The sequence below is a fragment of the Bos grunniens genome, chromosome 3 (genome assembly GCF_055505025.1).
Source record: "Bos grunniens cultivar Pamir isolate PY7600 chromosome 3, Bosgru_T2T1.0, whole genome shotgun sequence".
NCBI classification, from domain to species: Eukaryota; Metazoa; Chordata; class Mammalia; order Artiodactyla; family Bovidae; genus Bos; species Bos grunniens.
This window is the reverse complement of record NC_141167.1, coordinates 46553280-46576075: the sequence shown is the minus strand read 5'-3', so window position 1 is coordinate 46576075 and position 22796 is coordinate 46553280. Positions and strand designations below refer to the sequence as shown.

General features: G+C 36.0%; 1 protein-coding gene across 3 annotated transcripts in view; it reads left to right on the top strand.

Moving 5' to 3' along the window:
* Positions 1-22584, top strand: part of ANKRD13C (ankyrin repeat domain 13C) — a 93556-nt gene extending 70972 nt beyond the window's left edge. For 2 of the 3 annotated variants that reach the window (XR_015160226.1, XM_086390525.1), the window contains 4 exons: positions 7704-7783; positions 8924-9022; positions 12773-12873; positions 20331-22584. Coding sequence is in view for 2 of the 3 variants with exons in the window: in XM_086390525.1 (XP_086246651.1) it covers positions 7704-7783; positions 8924-9022; positions 12773-12873; positions 20331-20461 (411 nt within the window). In the remaining variant the exon portion in view is untranslated. Of the gene's footprint in view, positions 1-7703; positions 7784-8923; positions 9023-12772; positions 12874-13494; positions 16249-20330 lie in introns of those variants that run through there. The other variant, XM_086390524.1, reaches the window with a different exon arrangement.
* The last annotated feature ends 212 nt before the right edge of the window (positions 22585-22796 follow it).

Sequence of the window (22796 nt, the reverse complement as noted above, 5' to 3'; positions counted from 1 at the left end):
CATAGGGTGGTGTCATCTGCATATCTCAGGTGACTGATATTTCTCCCAGCAGTCTTGATTCCAGCTTGTGCTTCCTCTAGCCCAGTGTTTCTCACGATGTACTCTGCATACAAGTTAAATAAGCAGGGTGACAATATACAGCCTTGATGTACTCTTTTTCCTATTTGGAACCAGTGTATTCTTCCATGTCCAGTTCTAACTGTTGCTTCCTGACCAGTATACAGGTTTCTCAGAGGCAGGTCACGTGGTCTGGTATTCCCATCTCTTGAAGAATTTTCCAGTTTATTGTGATCCACACAATCAAAGGCTTCGCCATAGTCAATAAAGCAGTAATAGATGTTTTTCTGGAACTCTCTTGGTTTTACGATGATCCAGTGAATGCTGGCAATTTGATCTCTGGTTCCTCTGCCTTTTCTAAAACTAGTTTGAACATCTGGAAGTTCATGGTTCACGTATTGCTGAAGCCTGGCTTGGAGAATTTTGAGCATTACTTTACTAGCGTATGAGATGAGTGCAATTGTGCAGTAATTTGAGCACTCTTTGGCATTGCCTTTCTTTGGGATTGGAATGAAAACTGGCCTTTTCTAGTCCTGTGGCCACTGCTGAGTTTTCCAAATTTGCTGACCTATTGAATGCAGCACTTTCACAGCATCATCTTTCAGGATTTGAAATAGCTCAACTGGAATTCCATCACCTCCACTAGCTTTGTTTGTAGTGATACTTTCTAAGGCCCACTTGACCTCAAATTCCAGGATGTCTGGCTCTAGGTGAGTGATCACACCATCATGATTATCTGGGTCGTGAAGATCTTTTTTGGACAGTTCTTCTGTGTATTCTTACCACCTCTTCTTAATACCTTCTGCTTCTGTTAGGTCCATACCATTTCTGTCCTTTATTGTACCCATCTTTGCATTAAATGTTCCCTTGGTATATCTAATTTTCTTGATGAGATCTCTAGTCTTTCCTATTCTATTGTTTTCCTCTATTTCTTTGCATTGATCCCTGGGGAAGGCTTTCTTATCTCTCCTTGCTATTCTTTGGAACTCTGCATTCAAACAGGTAGATCTTTACTTTTCTCCTTTGCTTTTCGCTTCTCTTCTTTTCACAGCTTTTTGTAAGGCCTCCTCAGCCATTTTGCTTTTTTTTTGCATTTCTTTTTCTTGGGGATGGTCTTGATCCCTGTCTCCTGTACAGTGTCACGAATCCGTCCATAGTTCATCAGGCACTCTGTCTATCAGATGTAGTCCCTTAAATCTATTTCTCACTTCCACTGTATAATGGATAAGGGATTTGATTTAGGTCATACCTGAATGGTCTAGTGGTTTTCCCCACTTTTTTCAATTTAAGTCTGAATTTGGCAGTAAAGGGTTCATGATCTGAGCCACAGTCAGCTCCGGGGTCTTATTATTGCTGACTATATAGAGCTTCTCCATCTTTGGCTGCAAAGAATATAATCAGTCTGATTTTTGGTGTTGACCATCTGGTGATGTCCATGTGTAGAGTCTTCTCTTGTGTTAGGGATAGACAAACTTTGTAGAATAGTATGCCAGGTTTCAATTAATTCATGGTAATATTATGTTTGTTTGGAAAATTATTGTAATGTTAAGAAGTTTATATATTGAGCAAATCAGCCATTGTTTAATGAGTACAGGATGTAAAAGTACTTAAGAATCCACATTAAATGTTTAAGTTAAAATATGATCAGACCAGTTTAGTATGATCCTGTTCTCTTCCTGCCAGATCCTCTTTGTAGTCCTCATTTTTCTTTTGTCCTTGGGATAGAGCCTCACTAGACTTTATTTTCCAGACACCTCCTGGTATTTACTGATCTCTTGATCAGTAGGAGTTGTAGGATGTGTTATGTTCAGCTAATAGGAGATGAATTGAGAGAGGGAATGATGAGCTTAATCTTTGACAAAGCCACTACCCTTTTTCATTGTTAAAGAGCCAAAAAAGCCATTTCTTTGGACCTACATTGTTACTTATTGTTACAGTTCTTTTTAAAAAGATGACATTGTTGTGCTTATTGCTTATAGGTATTAACTGCTACCTTTGTTTAATTTTGGCAGGAAACCATTTTGAGATATGTACACAAGTTATTTTCTTTAGGGTGGAATTTGTAACTATGCAGTTGAATTGTTAAAGGGGTCTTTAATTGACATTTTAATCAAATACAGTTTTACACATTGAAATTAAAACTTAGTTTAATCCCAGATGCCTATATAATAGAACAAAATAGTGCGAGTTAAATAATTAAGCTTTTGACTTCTAATTAGGAATCAAAGGAAATGGTTCCTGGGTATTGGGTGAAGTATTTTTTCATATATTATCTCATTTAGTTATTAATTATTACAATGACCTACTGAGATTGAAAGCAGGAGGAGAAGGGGACGACAGAGGATGGGATGGTTGGATGGCATCACTGACTCAATGGATATGAGTTTGAGTAAGCTCTGGGAGTTGGTGATGGACAGATAAGCCTGTCGTGCTGCAGTCCATGGGGTTGCAGAGTCAGACACGACCGAGCAACTGAACTGAACTGAACTGAGATGACTATCATTGTGCAATTTTATAGAAAGGAGAGTGAAGTTAAAAAAAAATAATATATCTGAAATCATAAAGCTATAAGTAGCAATGATGGGTTTTGATTCTAGGACCGATCCCCAGGTTCTTCTTCTTAAGTATATTGCTCCCCAGTCTGCCTTTGTTATAGTCTCTTCTTTGTGTGTATCCACATATTTAACTCATCTTAGCAATTCTTTCAGAATATTGTGAAATTGAACCTAGAAAAGGAATAAGGGAAGTTTGCTATTGAAAAGTGTACTAAAAATTAGTATTGTTTTTTTTCAGTGATGTGTCTAAAACATATTAGTAAAAAACATGTTTTTGGCTTCAGAGCATTATTGAAATTTTTGCAAGCCTAGAAAACATATATGACTAGTTTTACTATGATTGTTTTCAAAAGACATGAAAATATTGTATATATACATATATATATATATATATATTTTTTTTTTTTTCATTTTTGGGTGGCATTGCATGGCTTGTGGATCTTAGTTCCCTACACAGGGATTGAACCTGTGCCCTCTGCAGTGAAAGCGTGGTGTTGTAACTACTGTGTTGCTAGGGAATTCCCCAAAATACTATATTTTAAAGCCACATTTTAGTAAAATTTCATTTCTTAAAAATAAATATACTAGTCTTTTTCAGAATGAATTTATGTTCTTTATTCTAAATAATTAGCTTTTGAGTTTCTTCTCTTTTTATAGCCAAATATTTGTTTTAGTTTCTATAAGAAATAGCTTATAGGTAGCATTTAGGAGAAATTGCTGTTTAACTAGTTTTGCCATGCCTACTTCTTCTTCCCCCCTCCTTTCCAGACATAGTTCTAATATTTAGTATATATTTTTAACAGTATTTTTTTATAATAAAATTTAAGTGCTCAGAAATTCTTAAGTCATGGCTACTTGCTCCTATACTTTTGGTGCTGCTTTCCACTTTGTTCTACCCAATTGGAGGAAGCAATGTCATATTTATCCCTTAGACAGTCATTGATAAAAGTATTAATTGTATGCCAGCTAGCTATATATATAGAGAGAGAATATTGAGTTAACCTCTGTTAGTGGTTATATATTTTTAATATATAAACTCAAAATAGGAACACATAGACATAAAATACGTGAATGCCTTAAACTTCCAAAAATCTTTGCAACATAAAATACTAGAATTTAGCAAATCTAGCAATAAATTAAAACTCTTTTTTTATGCTTTAAGAAAAACAGGCATTAGAAGTTTGCATTTAATTATGTAGGAAAGGTTTGATGTCATTTCAGTTACAGACCCTATTGACTTGGGGAAATAACAGAAAGCCATCAGGTGTCCTGTGGCAGCCTTCATGTCTTCCTGTTTCATTAAATAGTTGTGATAACTGCGTGGAGGGAACACTGACAGATTCAACTGCAAGTATCAGTATATAACAAAGGGCAAGTTAGAATAAACATAAACTAAGACAGAGCTTATTAAAATGTAACAACTGATTTTCATAATGATGAGGTAAAGTGCTCAGTAAAAGGTTAAGTTAGATTCATTACAGTCTCTACTAAGATGGGGGATGTATAATACATAGTTTAGAAAGAGTTCTACTGGAAATAGTAGAAACTGCTTAGAGAAGTTTATTACCTGAAAAATTATATGACATGCTACATTAATCATGCCAGGAAGTATATAAAATACTAGTTATAGCCAAATATATATGCAAGCATTAAATATATATATAGGTATTAAATAGACTGGGGCCTCAGTGGTAAAGAATCTGCCTGCAATGCAGGAAATGCAGGTTGGATCCCTGGGTTGGGAAGATCCCCTGAAGGAGGGTGTGGCAACCCACTCCAGCCTGGAGAATCCCACAGACCCAGGAGTCTGTTGTGCTACAGTCCCATGGGGCTGCAAAGAGTTGGACACAGCTGAGCGACTAACACTTTTCACTCTTTTCATGATGTTAGTTTGGCTGACTATGAGATTCAAAATACGTTAACTTAAACAAGACAGGAGTTTATTTTTTTTCTTACGTAAAAATCTGAGTTTGTATGGTTTCATTGCTCTATGTGTTCATCTCAGACCTATCCTTTTTTTTTTTTTTTCCCCTGTCTTATCAATATTTCTTTAGCATTTTAGGATCTAGCTCTCATCCACATGGTATACGATGCTTTATTACCTACTTAGTATCCCAACAATTAGGAATACCAATTCCTAATAGTAATTAGGAAGGAAGGGCCATGCCTGTTCTGTTTGAGAACCCAGCCAGAAGTTGCACACATCACTGCTCAAATCCCATTAGTTAGAACTTAGTTACATGATTACACTTAGCTGTCTGTAAAGATGGCTAGAAAAGAAGTCTTATCTAGAAAGTAATGTGTCCAGTCAAAAATTGGTGGGAAGGTTCTTTTACAACAAAGAATAGGAGAATAGATTATTGATTGAGTAGACATCTAGTATTCTCTAATGTCTCTTTGTTAGATACATAACTGATGCTTCAGTTACCACATAAATACTAGTAACTCTCACCCAATATATACCTTCAATTCTGACCTGACTTTTAATCACCAGATCTATAGTGTTTTCCTTCCTCCACATGGATAAACATAGGTATCTAAAATTTAGTATGTTTAAATCTGATAGGACAATTTTTTTCCTTCTCTGTCTTAAGTGGTACCACCATTATCTGCTACCATGACCTAAGTCAGCACCCTGATATTTGTCCTTGAACTTCTTAACTTTTCTTACCTCTGTGTCTATAATTGATCACAAAATCCTAAAGATCTCATGAATCTCTCTTCTTCCACTTTGAAATAGCTCCCCTTATCATTTCTCATTTGAATTAGAGATAGCTTCCTAACTTACTGCTACCAGAATGAGCTCTCTGCAATAGATTGAACTATGTAAAGCCTTGATAACTAAAATGTATAGAATATTTACTATTTGTTAGGCACTGTTTTAAGTATTTTAGGTTAACTATCCAGTTATATCCTTACAACAACCCTGAGAGGTTATAGTTAACTAAACTTGAGACAAAAGAGTTTGAATAATTTTCCAAAGTCAGCTAGTAATTGGCAAAGCCAGGATTTAGTCAGTCTGGCTCCAGTGTTTGTGTTCTAAAAGCGGCATAATATTGCTCAAAATATTTGTCCATTGCTTTTTGAGTAAAATACAACCTACTTACTGCATAAAACCCTTTGAAACTACATTTCCTCTTCTGTCTTGCCCTTTTACCCTGTATCTTGCTGTTTAGACACACCACGCTTGTAGTTTTCCTATTACAGAATGCATTTTCTCACCATGGTTTGTTCTTCAGTGTCCTTCAATTGGTTATTTTGTTCTCTTTCTTTCAGACTTCTCCACTAGGAACCAGCCTTGCTCGCACATCTTTTTGGCTGCCTGCCCCAGCCTGGGTCAGGCAGATCTCTGTGCTCTTTATGCCATCCTCTTGATCTCTCCATCGTAATAACCATCACCCTGGATTATAATTATTCACTTCCTGTGTATCTCTTTATAAGCTTCTCAAGGGCAGAATGTTGTCTTTCAACTGCCTGATGCTCAAAAAACTATTAGTTTCCTTTCGTCCCACATTCTTCGGCTGTTACTCAGAGATCATCAATGATTTCTAGCCAACAAAATTTATGGCCAGTTTTTCAGGCTTCTTTAAAGTCTTTGTGTTTTGGTACTGAAACAGTCTTTTCACTTCCATGATACCTTGGTACTCTGTTTTTTTCTTATTGATTAATATCTCCTTTAATTTTAAACACTTTTAAAGTCTCCTTTCTGTCCTTTTAAAGGCTCCTTTCTGTCCTCTTCCTGCATTCCCCATCCCACCACCCCCAATCTGTGTGATTTTTAGGACTCAGTCATCAGTCCTGTTTTCTTACTTTTTATTTAGTCAGAGAATTCTTAACATTATTTCTAAATATGATTTCCTTCCTTCCTTCTCTTTTTGTAACTGCCCTCTAGGAACTTCCCAGTATAAAATACTCATTATTATTTACTGAATCCTTTCAAAATACCAAGCACTAACCCTTTCTATACATTATCTCATTGAATTTTTAACTATGGGGTGATGGTCATATTTCCATTTTGCAGGTGAGTTAAATTGACAGTTATATAAAGTTACTCGTCCCAGTTCACACAACTGCTAGCTAGTGGAGCTGGGTGGGATTCTGGCTCATTTTTGTGTCTTCAGAATCCTTGGTTTAACATGCTGCCTATTAACATCTTAAACTCATTATATCCAAAACCATACTTCTCTGAATGGAACCTCTCCCAGTGGTACTGTTTTTTGTTGTTGTTGTCATTTATAGCGGTCTTTCACTTGTTACCCTTTTGCTGTATATAGTTTGTCTTGTACATTTTTCCTTAGCAATTTCTACTCTACTCCCTTATTTCTTTCTTGCCAGTTTATCCTATAGTGATCCAGATTCTTAGTTAACAAAGACAAGGGGTAAGTTTTAAACCTGATATGACCCTTACCACTCTTGTTGATATTCCTTTTGAACTTTCCTCCCTAGTTCAAGTCAACCTAGTATTTTCATTATTAATTCTCCCTGTCCAAAATATTCTTTTTCTTTTCTTTTAAATTGGAGTGTTAATCTTCTAATCTCAATTTATTGTCTGTAGAAGACTGCCCTGTTTTCTGAACCCTTGTATTACCCAGATTTTTGTAAGCACATTTTGTCTTTAATCATTTAATATTTTGTATTCCTGATTAATTGTTCATGTTTGTATATGTTTTTTCTTTCCAGCTCTGAACTGTGAGCCTCATGAAGTCAGGATTAGTTTTTATACTTCTCTGTAGTTCCCATGTTCAGCGTCTGGCATAATGTCAGAAAGATTTTAGGTGATTAAAGCATTGAATGAATGGATTTTACCTCTTTTATACTTTTCTTTTTGAGATTTTAAAAATAATATTAATAATAAATATTACTGATGGAGCTTATGTCATCATGGAACTATCTCCGAATAACCTCTTAAAGCATTATATTGATGATATTAAGGAGATTGTAATTTCTTATATGTTTTAACTTTATATTTTTTAAAATATGATAATTTTCTTTTCTCTCTCCCTCTTGGTCTCTTTTTTGTCTCTATTCCCCCCTCCTCTTTCTCCCTCTCTCTCTCCCCCTTACTCTTTCTTTCTTTTTTTTTTTTGGCAGCCGATTCGAAGACAGTCCCTTACCCCTCCTCCTCAGAACACTATTACATGGGAAGAGTATATATCTGCTGAAAATGGAAAGTAAGTGTTGGTTTTGTTGTGTTTATGTATTTTTTGGTTTATAGAAAAAAAGTTTTGTAAAAAAATTTTTTACAGAGAATTAGTAGTATAGTTTTGTCTGAAGCACTTCTTTTTTCTTTTAAAAATGTGGATGAAGTATGATGAGGGAGAAGCACCCCTAATTACATTCTCTCTTTCGAGTAAAATGTAGAGCCGCAGTTCTACATCCCTCTTGCCAGTTTATATACTCCCCAAAACCCATACGACATTATTCCAAGGAAATAGAATATGAAGACTGCCTAGTGAAACTGCTTGTTTGAGTTTTTTCACTGTAAGATGAACTTTATATTCTCTTATTATCCAGTCTTTTGCAGGGTGTTTAAGGCCACTCATTGTTTATCTGCTTTTTACCTTTCCATGTCATCATCCCTTTGTTTCAGCCTCTGCCAGACTACTTCTTATTGTCCTTACCCAAGACAATTGCTTAATGTTATATTGCTTATAATTAGTAAAGTACGTAGTACATAGTTTGTAGCCAGTAAATGTTGATTGAATAAAAGAATGATGAATGAATATTTTGAATGAAGAAATAAATAAATTTTTCTAGCTGACCATATCAAAGAAAGTACTGTCTTTCATAGAAAATGTTCTTTTGTTGGAGAAGAAATATTACTTACCCTCATGCTTATGAAGAAGTTGTCTTCTTTTTAATGTTGAAAGGTTTGTAGTATACTTTTTTAATTTCTATAAAATGTCTCCTTCGATAATTAATATAAAATTCTTTATTCTTTACCTTGCTTCTTATTGATCAGTGCTGAGAACCATAGATAGTAAAAAGAGATTGAATTGAATAAATGATTTAAAAGATATGGAATGATATTTTTTAAGTTTGTTTTTTTCTAGGATTTTGCTTTGTTACTAAAAATAGTGATTATTAAAATTATATTCAGTGTAAAATAACTTTTTATACCTTGTTATTTTCCTTGTTACCCTTGTCTCAATTGTTATACATGTCTCATTCTCTTTTAGCATAATTTTATTTCTATGCTCAGAGTAAGAAAAGTTGAAATATTAATGAATGTCACTGGAAGATGACAGATTCTTCTTAGGATGATGATAGAGCATGGAAAAAATTTCCTAATATTTTCTTTTTCAATTTAGAGCTCCTCATCTGGGTAGAGAACTGGTGTGCAAAGAAAGTAAGAAAACGTTTAAAGCCACGATAGCCATGAGCCAGGAATTTCCCTTGGGAATTGAATCGTAAGTTTGTTACTAACTGCACAAGTTTATGAAAGAAACTATTAAAATCTTAAGGCTATAATTATATTTGCATCTGAGTGGTGGATTTGAGGCCTTTGAAATGTAAAATAGCCTTTGCTTTGGCAGTGTCTACACCCTTCTAGCAATTTTCCAGCTCTCAAAATATAACATTTTAGTTATTTCAACTAAAAATTTTGAATAATTTTTTTAAATTATAAAAATAATACATGAATACATGCTTATTATAGAAAATCTAACAGTATGGAAGTTTATAGACTAAACATGGCAGTTTTCTTTGACCTTTCTAATAGTTGAGTTGACAGGTAAATAACTAATATATTTTTGTCTAAATTTTGCTCTGTGTTTTTTTAGCATTTTTTGTAAAAATGGGGGAATAGTCTGCATTTTATTCTATTTCCTCTTTTCTCTTAAAAGTGAGTGAGTTATCTTGGAGTTCTTAAAATAATTACATTATCTTTTTTTTTTCTTTCCTTGGTATTTTATGGTATTAATTTATTGCCATTTATTTTGTTATCCTCCTACTGATAAACATTTTAATTATTTGTAGTTTGTCACCATTATAAACAATACTCCCATGAATATCTTGAATATATTCTTCCAAACCTGTATTCATCAGTTGCTCATTAAAAAAAAAAAACAGTTTGGAGAGATGTGTGGAATGGGAGGTGGGTGTCTAGAGACGATTCTGACAGAACTGTAAATTCAGGCTTCTCACTAAAGCCAGGGACGGGTTGAAGCCCTAGGCTTTCCTTCCTAGATCCTTCTACTTCCAGTCTGACCTAATACATTAAAAAAAAAAAATTCTGGAAGAGAGCAGGACCCCTATTTTTCTACAGATTCTATACACATCCTGTACTCCTCAATAGCCAAGCTTTAGAAGAGTAGATAGAATTCCATATCTAGTCTTCATGCTGTTGATCAAAGAGGAAAATAAATTAATAGTTCTCAGAAGATGTAGGAAGGGAATTAGCCATACATACAAGTCTGCAAAATTTATCTTATCTTGAACCCAAAATGACTCTAAGATACTCTGGATATATATTGTAAGGAAGAGCAAAAGTGTGGTAAATTATAAGATGCTATCACTTCTAGGAATTATTCCAATTTCAGAGATGTTAATATATGAATAAAAATTAGGTATCTTAGAATTTATAAAATGTGGCAATTATAACCATTCCCCCTTAAAAAAGTAAAGTAAGGAACATAGGTAGTATGTAAAAGCTAGACAAAGAACTCATTCTAGAATAAAATATAAGTGAAAATATAAGTTTTAGAAATACTTTCAGTTCAGTTCAGTTCAGTCGTGTCCGACTCTTTGTGACCCTGTTGCAGCTCGCCAGGCCTCCCTGTCCATCACCAGCTCCCAGAGTTCACTCAGACTCACGTCCATCGAGTCAGTGATGCCATCCAGCCATCTCATCCTCTGTCGTCCCCTTCTCCTCCTGTCCCCAATCCCTCCCAGCATCAGAGTCTTTTCCAATGAGTCAACTCTTCACACGAGGTGGCCAAAGTACTGGAGTTTCAGCTTCAGCATCATTCCTTTCAAAGAAATCCCAGGGCTGATCTCCTTCAGAATGGACTGGTTGGATTTCCTTGCAGTCCAAGGGACTCTCAAGAGTCTTCTCCAACACCACAGTTCAAAAGCATCAATTCTTCAGTGCTCAGCCTTCTTCACAGTCCAACTCTCACATCCATACATGACCACTGGAAAAACCATAGCCTTGACTAGACGGACCTTTGTTGGCAAAGTAATGTCTCTGCCTTTGAATATGCTATCTAGGTTGGTCATAACTTTTCTTCCAAGGAGTAAGCGTCTTTTAATTTCATGGCTGCAGTCATCATCTGCAGTGATTTTGGAGCCCAAAAAAACAAAGTCTGACACTTTCTCCATCTATTTCCCATGAAGTGATGGGACCGGATGCCATAAAGAAATACTTTAGGAGAGCACAAAAGAACATGATTGGTAAACTAGATCACTCTAAGATAAGACAATAGAATGAAATGAAAAGGAGATTATAAAGCTAAGGAAATAAATTAAGCACTAAATAGCACTATTGCAAAACAAATACATTAGAAACAACAATGAACAGAACAGATGTGGCCAAAAATTAAATTTTGATAGCTAATAGTGAATCCAGTGAAAGAAGTGCATGTGCATGTTAAATCTACTCAGTCGTGTCTGACTCTTTGCGACCCTTGGACTGTAGCCTGCCAGGCTCCTCTGTCCATGGGAATCTCCAGGCAAAAATACTGGAGTGGGTTGCTGCGCTCTTCTCCAGGGGAATGTTCTGGACCCAGGGACCGAACCCACATCTCTTGTGTCTCCTGCATTGGCAGATGGGTTCTTTACCACCAGTACCACTTGGGAAGCCCAGTGAAAGAAGATGTTAAAGGAATTTGAAAAGTAATATATATGGAGGATAATACTATTCAGTCCTGAATATTCACTGGAAGGACTGATAATGAAGCTGAAACTCCCATAGTTCGGCCACCTGATGTGAAGAACTGACTCGTTGTAAAAGACCCTGATGCTGGGAAAGATTGAAGGCAAGAGGAGAAGGGGACGACAGAGGATGAGATGGTTGGATGGCATCACCGACTTATGGACATGAGTTTGAGTAAGCTCCAGGAGACGGTGATGGACAGGTGTGCTGCAGTCCGTGGGGTCACAAAGAGTTGGACACAACTGAGCGACTGAACTGAACTGATTTATGGAGGAGAGTGGTTCAATATAAGGATCATTGCTGTTCCACTTAAATAAAAAGCCTCCACAATGTAAACAAAATAGTATTCAAAATATGATAGAAGGAAATTTTCTTGTGTGGAAGAATTAAATCTGTAGTCTGATTAGGCTCCAATAAAAATAGACAAGAAGTAGTGATTATCCTGATTAAACTATTGCATTTCAGTTATAATAGAGAACTGTCTAAAGGCATTTGGGAGAAAAGGTGTTAAGAAAACAGCCTGACCTTACATTTTTTCGCGACATTGTTGAGGCAAAGAAAGTGTGATACCACAGTTAGGTAAGATGTCATTTATATATCAAGGCAATTGAAAAGGACACAGAAGAATTCAGTCAGTACAGCAGCCATGGGCCCTTTTTGAGAGAAAATTAATACTACTTAAAATCAAATTCATCCAAGCAAAGGCTAAACGGAGGAGTTACAGTATAATGACGAGTGTAATGCTGAGTGCTAAGAGTGCTGAGACCTCTTAGCACTTGCTAAGAGACCTTGTGAAACTGTGTTAGTTAAGAGGGAAATAGTATAAACTGAAACTATGAGAGTCAGAGTCCCCTTTCGTGTGCAAAAAAGAAACACTCATTTATCAAATCTGTAAGAAATCAAGGAATAATAAACACTTAAGAGCCCTCTCACACACAAAACTGGCAGTGAAATTCAGGCATCCAAACAGTAGGCTAATTAAAGAACTTGGGAACGTGTAGACCTTAGGAGGAGGACTAGTGTGAGCTTTGAGTCTGCTGAAATGTAGATCTAAGATCAAAAAACTGGAAATTATGGCTGCACAATAAAATGTAAAAGTTATAGACCTTGACACAGTGAAAAGAATAATAAAACAAAAAAAATGAGGTACAGGAAGCATCGTTTTTTCATCTTTAACATCTGTGATATTGGAGCTGTGATACTGTAAGTTTGGAGCATGTAGTTATAAAACATAAGGAGACAATAAAATCAAAGTGAAAATTTTTTTTCTCCTTCCATATTTCAGATTATTGAATGTTTTGGAAGTAATAGCTCCCTTCAAGCACTTTAATAAGCTTAGAGAATTTGTTCAAATGAAACTTCCTCCAGGCTTTCCTGTAAAATTAGGTAAGAGAAAAATTGTCGTGTAAGTTTAATGTCTATTAGAAATACAGAGCTGTTTACTAACATTTAAAAAGAAATACTCTTTGAAGGAATATGGATTTCCTAGTTTATAATTTTATGTTGTTTTCTGTAATTACATGCATTGATATTCATACTTTGTCAAATATATAAAATGCTTGATGAAAACTCCTTGATTTAAAGCAAATGTAAGTGAGGGACATACAAATATTTCATTCAAGAGGGTGTGAGTGAACTTATACACTGCGATAATATTTTAGTGTGAAATCGAGAAACAGGATTTTAGCCCATATTTTCTGCAGATTCTGAGCTTCTGAACAGTGGGAATATTTCTGGGGTCAACAGTCACTATTCAGTGATAAAGTAATACTTATTACATTTTATTTTTCAGTCTTAAATATTTAAACTTAATTTCACTTTAAACAATGATCTTTCAAAACAGTAAACTCATTTTGTATATATTTATCTTCTTAACTATATTAGAAAAAGAGGAGTAAGACACTATTTACAGGTTCTTTAGGAGTTGAGGCTTAGATTTAGCAGTGATTTCACCTCCATCGGGGGCTTCCCAGGTGGCTCAGATGGTAAAGTATCTGCCTGTTGCAGGAGACCAGGTTCAATCCCTGGGTTGGGAAGATCCCCTGGAGAAGGAAATGGCAACCCGCCGCAGTACTCTTGCCTGGAAAATTCCATGGATGGAGGAGCCTGATAGGCTACAGTCCATGGGGTCACAAAGAGTCAGACACAACTGAGTGACTTCACTTCACTAAGCTCCATGGGGGCCTTCAATACCACCCATCGATCCAGTCACCAAGTATTTAATCAGTGCTTACAGTGTGCTGAACCCTTTTCTGATGATGAGAGACAATGAAAATCCCTGTCCTTTTGGTGTTTATATTCTGGGGTAGGGGGTATTATAGAGTAAATATAACTTTTATATAATTCCTCTGATATATTTATCTTGTTTCACTCAATATTACTGACACCACATCTCAGAACAATTAGGGCAGGTGCTATACTCCCAGAAGTAATGCTTTTATTACTAAAAATTAAACCCAGCCTTCTCAGTTTTTCAAATTTGGGAACAAGCATATTGTGAATTAAAATTGATCTTAAAACATACTCTCAATATGTCATTCTAGATTCCCTTTGTGATATAAAAGTGCTGAGAACCCAATATCTACTTGAGTAAACCAATGATAAGATTGTAGGCAGAAATTGCTAAAAACTAAAGAAGAGCTGAGTGTTTGAGTTATGGATCATCACATAACTTTTTCTGCAGAAGCTTAAAATCCCACTGTCTTTATCTATAGCCAGAAAATAGTTCAAACATTGGACTCTGTTCTGTATATTGTATTTAAGAGGCACAGTGACAAACCTGAATAGAGGGCAGAGATTAAGTATATGAAACTATTACTTTTCACATTTTTTTAAGTTCCAAGCCAAAATCAAACCTCACAATACAAGTTTTTGTGAAAAAGAAACACTTTGGTTATATGGGAAAAAAGTCTACAGCACTTTTTTGTAGGCATTTCTCTGACATAAAGCTTTATTGACAAGGGATTTATAATTTTTTGCTTATATACTTAATAGGGAATTTGCTTAAGTATCTCTCTTGTCTCTGTCTTTCTTTTACAATGCCCCTATAAAATCTAGTCCTAGGTCAGTTTAATCTTCAGTCATTTCTGTTTCTATATTTAGGATAGAAGGTACAACTGAGGGGGGAAATCTGGAAATTGTTAACACAACTGTATGTTTTCAAAATGAGCCAGAGCTTTTTTTTTTTTTTGGCCGAGCTGCACGTGGACTCTTCATTGCTGTGATTGGGCTTCCATAGTTGTTTCTCTTGTTGTGAAACATGGGTGTGGGCTTAGTTGCCCTGTGGCATGTGGGGTCTTAGTTCCCCAACTCCAGGATCAAACCCATGTCCCCTACACTGGAAGGGGGACTCGTAGCCACTGGTGTGTGCGCGTGCTAAGTCGCTTCAGTTGTGTCTGACTCTGTGCAACCCTATGGACTGTAGCCCACCAGGCTCTTCTGTCCATGGGATTCTCCAGGCAAGAATACTGGAGTGGGTTGCCATGCCCTCCTCCAGGGGATCTTCCTGACTCAGGGAACAAATCTGTGTCTCTTATGTCTCCTGCATCGATAGGTGGGTTCTTTACCATTCGTGCCACCTTCTCTGGACCACCAGGGAAGTCCTCAGCCAAAGCTTTAAATGCTAATTTTGAATGATATTTTCTTTTATTTGCTGCTTCTCTCACTTTGCTTTCAAAGGCTAAATCTGAGCCTTCTTCAGCAGTCCCCATCCGCATCCCCTCCATTACTTTCTCCCACAGTCTAAGCAGATGAGTTTTTTTGTTTTCTTAGTTACAAAAAGAGGCCATCAGAAATAATGAGACCTCCCTTTACTCCCAACCTCTCATACAAACTTTTTTGCCCCAAGCGCTATCTTTTCTTCTAGCTTTTCTATCTCAGTGTAAGTGGTGTCCCTTTTCTTAGCTTGAGTCACTTGTACTATGAATCTGTTCTCCTTCCCGCTTTTTAAAAAAGCTTGCTCTGTTTTCCTACATTTCTCCTTTACTTCCCAACTGCTCTAGTACAGCCTTCTTCTCTTAGCTGTTAGGCTGTGTTCAGGTTTTTAAAATTCAACCAGTCAGAGGTCTTTCTCCTTTTAAAATTCAACCAATCTAGGAAATTTCCTAGTGGCCTGGTAGTTAGGATTCTGGGCTTTCACTGTCATGGCCTGGGTTCAGTCCCTGGTTTGGAAACTGAGATTCCCCAAGCTGTATGGCATGGCCAAAAAAAAAAAAAGTCAGGCTCAGGGAGGTGAGGGGAGATGGCCAAACTTCAGAGAAGAATTCAACCAATCTAATAAAACAATCCCTTTAGCTCCACCCTACCCAGCACTTGCCTTTAACCTTTGCTTTTCATAGCCAAGTTACTCCAAGTCTACTTTTATCTTTCCATTCTTTCTATTTATATTTATATTATAAATAGGGGAAAGTGAAAAGGAGATAAAGGGAGGCAAGGTTTTTCTACATCACTTGAACTGCTAAAATGATGACATCAGGAACCAATGATAAATTAGTTATATATAATATATACTTAGAGCAGCCACCAAAAGAAAGGTGTACAAAGAGAGATACTCAAAAATACTATAGATAAATACAAATAAAATTCTACAATGTGGTCATGTCAGGACTCTCTGGTGGTCCAGTGGTTAAGACTCCATGCTTCTACTGCAGAGGTTGTGGGGTTTGATCCCTGATCGGGGAAGTTCTGCATACTGCATGGTGCAGCCAAAAGTAAACAAACAAATAAATAGTATTCCTGTAACCTACAGGAAGGCAAGAAAAATACATGAAAAAAGAGATGACAAAAAAAGCAATGAAATAGCAGAATTGTCTTAGTATATAAATAAATATACATTAATGTAAACAGTCAAAACAGAGCATTTAAAAAGATAGATTGGAAAAATAGATTAAAAACCATGATTCAGCTACATGCTGTCTTCAAGAAGCTCCCTTCAAATATGATTTTGGCAAGTTGAAAATGAATGGGTGGAAAAAGATGTATCATGAAAACATGAATCAAAGGGTAACAGGACTAGATATATTAATATTAGACAAAGTAGATTTCAGAGTAAAGAAAATTATGGGGGGGGCGGGTATTACATAACAATAAAGGTATTAATCCATGAAGAAGAAAGCAATCTTAAATATGTATACACCAAACAACAGAACTGTAGGATGGTGAAGCAAGAACTGAAAGAAATGAAAGGGAAAATAGATTTTCAATTATAATTAGAGTCTGCAACATCCTTCTCTCAACAGTTGACAGAACAACTAGAAAGAAAATCAGCAAAGATATTATAGAACAGCTCTATAACACCATAAACCAGAGCACCTAGTTGGCATTTATGGGAACACTTTACCCAACATCAGCAGGGTACACTTTTTTTTTAAATGGAACATATACCAAGATAGGCTGTATCTTGGGCTATAAAACAAAACCTTAAGAATTGAAAATGAATGGAAACCAGTCACAGTAGAGTCAAACTAGAAATAATAACAGGAGAATCTCCAGTTTGTGGTATTCTGTTAGGCACTCTTCTAAATAATATATGGGTCAGTGGTGAAATCTCAAGGGAAAAGAATATATTGAACTGTATGAAAATAAAATTAAAAATTTCAGGTACGACTTGGCAACTGAAAAACAACAAAAAAATAAAACCACAGTGAAACAAATAAAGTGCAGGTTGGTCAGTCATGTCTAACTCTTTGCAACCTCAAGGATACTCCATGGAATTCTCCAGGCCAGAATACTGGAGTGGGTAGCCGTTTCCTTCTCCAGGGGATCTTCTCAACCCAGGGATCGAACCCAGGACTTCCACATTACAGGCGGATTCTTTACCAGTTAAGCCGCAAGGGAAGCCCAAGAATACTGGAGTGGGTGGCCTATCCCTTCTCCAGAGGATCTTCGACCCAGGAATCGAAGTGGGGTCTCCTACATTGTAGGTGGATTCTTTAGCAGCTGAGCTACCAGGGACGCCTAAAGCCACAGTGAGATCATTATATACATCTAACAGGATGGCTAAAATAAAACATTGTTGGGGCTTCCCTGATGGTCCAGTGATAAGAATCTGTCTGCCAATGCAGGGGACACTAGTTCTATTCCTGGTCTGGGAAGATCCCACATGCCACAGAGAAACTAAGCCTGTGCTCCACAACTCCTGAGCCTGTGCTCTGGAGCCCGCAAGTCACAAGAGAAGCCACTGCAATGCGAAGTCTGTGCACCACAGCTAGAGAGTAGCCCCCGCTTGCCACAACGGATGCAAGTCCATGAGCACAACCGAGACCCAACGCAGCCAACAAGAAATCAATAATACTATTTTAAAAAGCCAAGACACTGTGACAACTCCAGATGTTAATGCACATGTGAGGAAACTGGATCCATCACTCATACATTGCTGGTGGTTATGTAAAATGGTACAGCCACTCTAGAAAACGTTTTAGCCGTTTCTTTAAAAAAAACAAAAACATAAAACTAACTACCCAACATCCAGGCAGTCAGGCAATTGCATTCCTAGCTTTTTGTTCCCCCCAAATAAAGATATACTCACATAAAGGCCTGTATACAAAAATAAGTTTGTAACAGCCTTAAGCTAGAAACAGCGGAGCTTCTTGGTGCAGATTCTCTTCCTCTCTTCTGAGATAGAGTTCTCTCTCGATTTTCTTCCTGCTGCCCTGACTGCTCCTTCTGGAACACATCTCTCCTGTTACTTTTGTCATCCTACATTATATCCTCATTATCTCTGTCCAAGCTTAATTCAAATGTGTTACTAGTATTCTCACAACCATCCACTGATTTCCATCTCATCCAGAGTAAAAGCCAAAGACTTTGCCTTGACTTAAACCCCACTTGATCTGGCTGCCTACTTCTCCTCAGACCTCATCTTCTACTAACCTGTCCCTTACTCATTTGGCTGTAGTCAAACTGATCTCCCACCTGTCCCCAGAATAAACCATACTGTTTGATTTTAGGGCTTTTTTTTTTAACTTATTGCCTTTACTTAGAATTTTCTTCCTCTAGGCAACTGTATAGTTTCTTTTCTCAGGTCTTTGCTGAAAGGTCACTTTATTGAGGTTTGCTTTTGAACCCTAATCAAGAACTCTTACCCTCAACAATGAAATTGCCTATCCTCCAACTTGCTTTGTCTTTTTCTGGATCCTCAGTCACAGTTACTCTTTACTTATTTGTTTGGATCTCCTAACCAGAATGTAACCTCCTTAAATGCATGATTTGTTTTCACTTGTTTACTGGTGTATATCCAGTGCCTAAAACAAGGGTCAGCAAACTTTTCTGAAAGATATTAAGTATTTTAGACTTTGCAGACCATATGGTTTCTGTCACAACTATTATCTCTAATTAGAGAATGAAAATAGCCATAGATAGTAAGTAAACCATGTGTTCCAATAAAACTTTACTATGGGCAATGATGTTTGAATTTCATGTAATTTTATCTGCATGAAACATTTTTTTTTAAACCATTAAAATATATAAAATCTTTTCTAGCTCCTAGGCCTTGCAAGGCCCAGGCAACAGGCCTTAATTTGCTGACCTCTGAATCAGAACAGAATCTTCACTCAGTAGGCCCCACGATCTTTTCCTCAGGAATAACTGGAAAAACTCTATAATCCTTATGTTGATTTCTGTGTTTAGTTTTTTTTATGAGAATATTACTTTCTGCAATAAAATACTAGGTTTGTAACAGTCAGACTTAGTTTATGGTATGCCTTTATCCTAGACAGACATTCAACTTAGCTTTCATAGATTCATTTCAGACTTTTAAGGAGGCTTTCAAGTTTATTTCACAGATGAAATCCTTGAGCCTGATAAGTTAAATGACTTGCAGCAATCAACCCAGATTTTATAATTTGTGTTCTTTCCAATAAATTGTGTTAGGAATAAAACTAAGCAGAGTGATCAAATTTTGAGTTTTAATTTTTTAAAAATAACTTTATTCATTTATCTGTTTTTGGCTGTGCTGAGTCTTTGTTGTTTTGTGTGAGCTTTCTCTGGTTACTGTGAACTGGGACTACTCTTCGTTGCAGTGCCAGGGCTTCTCACTGCAGTGGTTTTCTTGTTGCAAAGCACAGATTCTAGGCGCGCAGGCCAGTGATTGCAGCTCGTGGTCTCTAGAGCACAGGGCTCGTTAGTTGCAGTGCACCCGCTTAGCTTTTCCATGGCATGTGGAATCTTCTCAGATCAGGGGTTGAATCCATGTCCTCTGCTTTGCTTATTCACTGCGCCACCAGGGAAGTCCCATTTGGTCATTTTTGATGTCAGATTTAACTCACAATTTCAGCTAGAAATGTATATTATTTAGAAAAATATTAGGCTGTGGTGGTATGATATTACTCCAGTTCCGACAAGATTGTTTTTATCTCATATATGTAAGTGATGGATTGTTTTTAGTGTTTTAGAAACAAAGAAGGATTAATGCATTTCATGTGTTAAATGAAAAAAAAAATCAGCTCAGATTCAGAATCTATACACTACATTCTAAAGAAAATATATCAGAATGCAAAAAAGTACAAATGTAGCCATCCCTTTGCCCGAAGAAAAAGAAAAAATAGTCTAGTGGAATCTGCCGTTATAGTTCTAAGATTGGGGAGCAGTGGGACCTTGATTTTTTGATGTAACTCTTGATGCCTTGGTGTCTTTCTTTTCTCATGAGTAGCCAAACGTCTCCCCCCACATCCTTCATCCCTGCCAAATACACTCATATTAGACATGTATTAGGGTTTGTCTGGTCCCTGAATAATGCTTTTTTACATTTTAAGGAATATATATATTTCTCTCTCTCATAGTATTTCATTGTCTGTAAGTAAGTTACCATTTCATTTTACAGTGTTACCATTAATTGTCCTCTCTAGATATACCCGTGTTTCCTACGATCACAGCCACTGTGACTTTTCAGGAGTTTCGATATGATGAATTTGATGGCTCCATCTTCACCATACCTGAAGACTACAAGGAAGACCCAAGCCGTTTTCCTGATCTTTAACTGACACAGAAGATGATGCCATTCAACCAAGGAAGGCTAGAGATTGCAGAGACCCCAGAGTGAATCCAAATAGAAGGGACAAATGCTTTCATCGAGGAAAAGGGAATTATGTTGACTCGACACATCAGTGATATAATGAAATGGGCCTCTAATAAGAATTTCAGCAAGTTTCCTGATGTGCCATTTTCAGTCTTTTTAAAAATATACATATTATAAGTGTAATAGTTTGACACCTTAATGACCCCACTTCCTTCTTATGTAAAACAGCTATGAGTGCTGTGATTTGTTTTTAAAAATTTTTACACTTCTTGTTGAAATATATATGCATATATCTATATCTATATCTAAAACACTCGTGGACCATTAACATAAATTAAATGTCTTAAGAGATATGAAGCCCTTTTAAACTTGTCATCTTATATTCAAGGTGACCTTTATAAATATTCCTTCAAGCTTTGTTTTCATAAAATGTAAAGTATGTAACATTATGTATAGTTCAGTAATTTGAATGTTCGTTCAATATAATGAACTAGAAGGAATGCAGTTTTCTGTAGATGAATGAACCAAATGGTAACCATTAAACAGTTGCATTTATATGTTGCAATACATTTCAGAAGGAGCGTTCACTCTGCAGGGAATAAGGTACCTCCTTTAGCACCTTAGTGCAATTCATTGTGGTGCTATTTGTTTTTACCTGAATTCTTTCTTCAATGGAAAATGTTTGTTAATAATCTTCCTTTCATAGAACCTCGGTTTTTTTTTTTTCTAAACTTGAGTTTAAAAGTCCTTTTTTGTGTTCATGATAAGGTACAGTTAGCATGCTTAAAGATACTCTTCTTCCAAATCTGAGCACTTTAAAGAAATTCCAAATATTTAAACTTGCTTCCTAATAAGTGCACATCATTCTATTTCATTTGTTTTTAGTGGTATATGGATGCATTTATGTCAGTTTTAAAAACAATCCACATATTTTGGACATCCCTACATATTTAATGCTTTCAAAATAAGGTAAAAACATTTTATATGCTAACAGAATATATTTGTTACAAGTTAAATTCCAGAAACGTACTCAAGACTGACAATTCCTACTGTTATTTTTTTAAGTCACAAGAAAATATTTATTGATTTTAATTACCTACAGTGTTTAAATCATGCATTATTCATTTTTGCACTTAAAATCTTTCATACTTATTCCAAGATGGTTTGAAGGTCCAAGAATGAAAATAAATTAGGGAGAATAATGTATTAACAGTCATAAAATGTTACGTTAAAGAACTTAGCTGAAGAAATGTTTTTAAATGTATCCTGAGAAATGTGTCAGAATGGATGTCAAGTTTTTTAGAGTGATCAGTAATTTAAACTTTTTCCAGGATTTTAAATAATTTGAATGAGTTTAGAAACCTTTATTGAAGAGATGATTTATTTAAAAATCCAAAGCATCAACCGTAAGAAATTTTATAATAAACGTCTTTGAAGCTGCATCTTCCATGCTGATACCTACTACACTGCATATGTTGACAGTCTACTAAATATATTTTATATGATGAAACATAATCATAGTTAAAAAAATTCAAAGACCAGTTACTACCTTATGTGGGTCTGTTGAATTCTGTGGAAAGAGTGGGTAAAACCATACTAGGTTTATTGAATAGAAGTTGATCCCTATTATTTTGGGAATGTTTTGATCAAGTGACTTAGAGATTCTATTATCCTGTCAATGATTATATGAGGTTTTGAGAGACTGAAAGGCAGTGAATGATCACTGTTGCTCTTAGGCTCCCTTACTTTGTGGCAATATGGTATACTTTCAGGAATATACTGCAGATCTTTTTTGTACTGATTAATTCAGTGGGGGGAAAAATGGTACATTGCAGCTTAGGACTTATCAATTCCCTACAAGCTGTGACTTTTGCCGGGGTACACTGGAGGTAGGAAGACTACTGAAAACTTTTGCACTTGGATTTTAACTTTCTCTCATAAATAATAATAGAAAGAAATTATCCATTCCAAAATGTCTTTTATCTGACCACAAAGGACAGGTATATGTCAGTATCTCTTATGATGGTAAAAATAAGGAGCTATTTAATGCAAATAAACTTTTCACAATATTAGACTTTTCAAAATGTGCCTTTTAATCCAGCTAATGAGTGAAGCTATATGCTGTTTCAAGTAGATAAAAACTTTATATTTTGATACTCTTACATGAAAATCTAAGTTTTATAATGTAGGTTCATAAAATTCTCTATGCCTTCCATTTGTGATTAAAAAACTTGTTTAAAAATTGGACTATAAAATGGTTACCTTAAATGGCTACTTAAAAGGCTCAATATACCCT